This window comes from Lupinus angustifolius, chromosome LG15, assembly GCF_001865875.1.
Source record: "Lupinus angustifolius cultivar Tanjil chromosome LG15, LupAngTanjil_v1.0, whole genome shotgun sequence".
Taxonomy (NCBI): domain Eukaryota; kingdom Viridiplantae; phylum Streptophyta; class Magnoliopsida; order Fabales; family Fabaceae; genus Lupinus; species Lupinus angustifolius.
The window spans coordinates 5,646,329-5,649,275 of record NC_032023.1 but is presented as its reverse complement, the minus strand read 5'-3'; the positions used below and the strand labels follow the sequence as shown (position 1 = coordinate 5,649,275).

Sequence of the window (2,947 nt, the reverse complement as noted above, 5' to 3'; positions counted from 1 at the left end):
ATGAAAAGTTGAAGACTAATGAAAAAGTAAAACTAACCATGAAGAAGAGCATACAAGCTCCCATTAGGAAGATAATCATAGACAAGAAGTTTTTCTTCCTTGGCATAATAATAAGCTCTGAGTCTAACAATGTTAGGGTGCTTCAGCTTCCCAATAACATCCATATACTGCTCAAACTCATGCCTAGCACAAGGGTTAGCATCCTTAAGCCTCTTCACAGCCACAGTGCTTCCATCATCAAGCACTGCCCTATACACAGTTCCCAAACTACCCTTCCCAAGCATCTCAGCAGAAGCACGCAACAAATCTTCCAACTCAAACCCACTTCTCCTATCAAAAAACACAAGCTTGCTCCTATCAGTTCCACTTGTTCCATCACTATCTTCAACACCACCAGCACCATTATTTGCATTATACACCTTATTATCACCCCCATAACTGCTTCCACTCTTTCTTTTACCACCTCCTCCTTCATTTGCTACCATAGAGTTTGAGCTTCTTCTTCCTCTTGCACAACAATGAGCTACAATGAATGATGTCAACACAAGCAATGCTACGCAATTTGCTACCACAATGGCCACAATGGCTCCTGGGCTCAACGCTTTGTTGTGAGTTTGGGTTTCAGGTCTGGCTACCACGCTTGTTAGTGGCAATGAGCTTGGGTTTGATGGAACCGTTTGAGTTGAATCGGGTTCGGGAGAAGATGGATATGGGTTAGAAGTGTTTGTAAATGAACAAGCTGGAAATGGAGTTGCACCACATAAACCTGTACAAGTTCAAGTGAAGGACGTTGTCAAACTCAACAAAAGTTTTACTAAGAACAAAAGGGTTAGCATTTTTGAGAAAATAGTATTTTTGAGAAATAACTTATCAAACACTTGTTCCATTACCATTTAATTGCTACCACTTTTCAGACAATTACAACCTCTTGCACTTTTCTCAACATTATAGTCTCATTTTAGTAAACTTTCCCTTATTTTTAAATTGTGATGGTAATAATGATTGCAGTTATTATAATTATGGCCAATGAGATATGAATTATGATTATAATAATATTAATTATTTTATTATTACAAACTAATTTTAAATTTTGGTGTAATTAAATATGGTCCAATATAATTAAGCTATAATCCAATATAACCGTATCATTATAATTTAGTATTACACTATAAAATAACATGCAGTTGTAACTGTAATCACAACAAAACTTAACACCATTTAGCATTTTTGAAAGAAGTTAAACACAACTTATTTTTAAATAGGTTTCTTCTGTAGCCACGTTGAAATAAGGTAAAAAATAATTAATAAAAAACATAACAATTATTAATAAAAAAATGTTGTTATGAAAATTGAACTAAATTTGAATCCAAATAAACTAATATAGTGGGTTATCATAAGTGAAGACCTTCATTGCCGGAAAAGCTCACATCCCCGAACTTCTTAAGCATGGTTTCAGGTATTTGTCCATAGAACTCGTTGTTAGTCATGTTCAATTCTTCGAGGTTAACCATGGAAGCTGAAAGGTCAGGTATAAAACCAGTGAGAACATTGTTTTGCAACCTTAACGTCTGAAGGTAATGCAACTGCAAAATCTCCTTCGGAATTACGCCACGTAAGTTATTATCGGAGAGGTCAAGGCGGAGAAGGCCCTTGGCAGAGGCTATCTCCTCCGGTATCTCGCCGGAGATATCATTTCCGGCGAGGTATATGAGTTTGAGGTTGGTGCAGTTCGTGAGGATAGGAGAAACGGTGCCGTTTAAGCGGTTGTCGTGGAGGTCGAGGAGGCGGAGGTGGGTGAGGGCGGTGAGAGGGTCGAGAGTTCCACGGAGGTTGAGGGAAGGAAGGGAGAGAGAGATGACTCGGTTGTTTGAGGAGCAACGGACGCCGCGCCATGCGGTGGAGCAGGCGTTGATGCCGGTCCAGTTTCGGAGGAGGGAGCCGTGGAGGTCGGTTTGGAGGCGGAAGAGGGTGAGGGCATTAGTGTCATTATGGTGTAGGCTAAGTGTGAGATATGGTGTAAAGATTAAAAAGATGAACATTTTCATGAGATGAAGATGAAGATGGTTCATGATGTTGGGAATGTTTGTCTTTGTTTTCTTGTTTTTGTTGGTGTCAGGCCGGAAGTGGAAACAATGAGAGTGTTTTTTGTTTCAAAATTAGTATAAGAAGTGGAGTAGGTTGTTCTTGGAGAGTGAGAATCTAAGACAAAAATTGGAAGGATTTTCATGTAGCATGATTAGAGAGAGAAAGGAAGAAGGGAGTGTGCATTTTTTATGTTAGGGAAACTTGGGAAAGAGAGAGTTCGTCTTACTATTATATATTTTGGACTTGGGGAATATATGATATGATTAAAATTATGGGGATGTCATATTCTATCTCATATGTTTTGTTTTAATCAAAAAAACATGTTATGTCTATTAAAACTTTGAAGTTTTTATTATTATTTTTAGTTTTACTTTATTATTATTAGTGTAAGATAATAAATATATATATATATATATATATAATATATATTATGAGACAACAACTTTTTTTTGTATGAATGGGATTTGCAAGGGGATGATGGTTGTTGTGTGAATGATTGCTGTTGTCCACTCTTTAAATTTTGAATGATGATATTTCACTTTTTCTTTTGCTTTTGTTCTGAAAAGGGGTAAAAGAAAAGAAAATAATGTGATGCTTCTTGATCCTGTCTTTTTCTTTTTAGTACCATAAAATTACTCTCAAAATTAACCTGCTCCAGTTTGTACAACATTTTGGTACAGCAATTTTGTTGAGTATGAGGTTATTGAGATTTGAGAGCCATGAAGCCCTTTTTATCCCAATGGAGATTTGAAACTGATTTTCTGGATGCACTAAGTTTCCACTAAGAATGGCGAGCTATCCGACAGTATTAAGTCTTCATTCTCACCTACCATTGGAATCTGAAATTATATTTCCACTTTGA

At 36.9% G+C, this 2,947-nt stretch overlaps 1 protein-coding gene across 2 annotated transcripts; it reads right to left on the bottom strand.

Annotated features, from left to right (window-relative positions):
• On the bottom strand, window positions 1–2,296 carry LOC109328639 (leucine-rich repeat receptor-like protein kinase PXC1). 2 transcript variants are annotated; one of them, XM_019562202.1, is made up of 3 exons: window positions 2,095–2,296; window positions 1,406–2,058; window positions 1–766 (listed from the first exon to the last, which is right to left on the bottom strand). In XM_019562202.1, exons 2-3 carry the CDS (start codon window positions 2,043–2,045, stop codon window positions 33–35), a joined length of 1,374 nt encoding a protein of 457 aa, XP_019417747.1. In that variant the 5' UTR covers window positions 2,046–2,058; window positions 2,095–2,296; the 3' UTR covers window positions 1–32. The 2 variants fall into 2 exon arrangements, with proteins under 2 accessions (XP_019417747.1, XP_019417746.1); XM_019562201.1 differs by having other exon boundaries at window positions 1,406–2,296.

What these genes read in the sequence shown, in the direction of transcription:
- LOC109328639 (XM_019562201.1), bottom strand. Translation starts at nt 2,069, where the DNA reads ATGAACCATCTTCATCTTCATCTCATGAAAATGTTCATCTTTTTAATC. An exon ending in GAGCTTTTCCGGCAATGAAG is followed by an intron (nt 767 to 1,405) that starts GTCTTCACTTAT and finishes GAACTTGTACAG; the next exon opens with GTTTATGTGGTGCAACTCCA.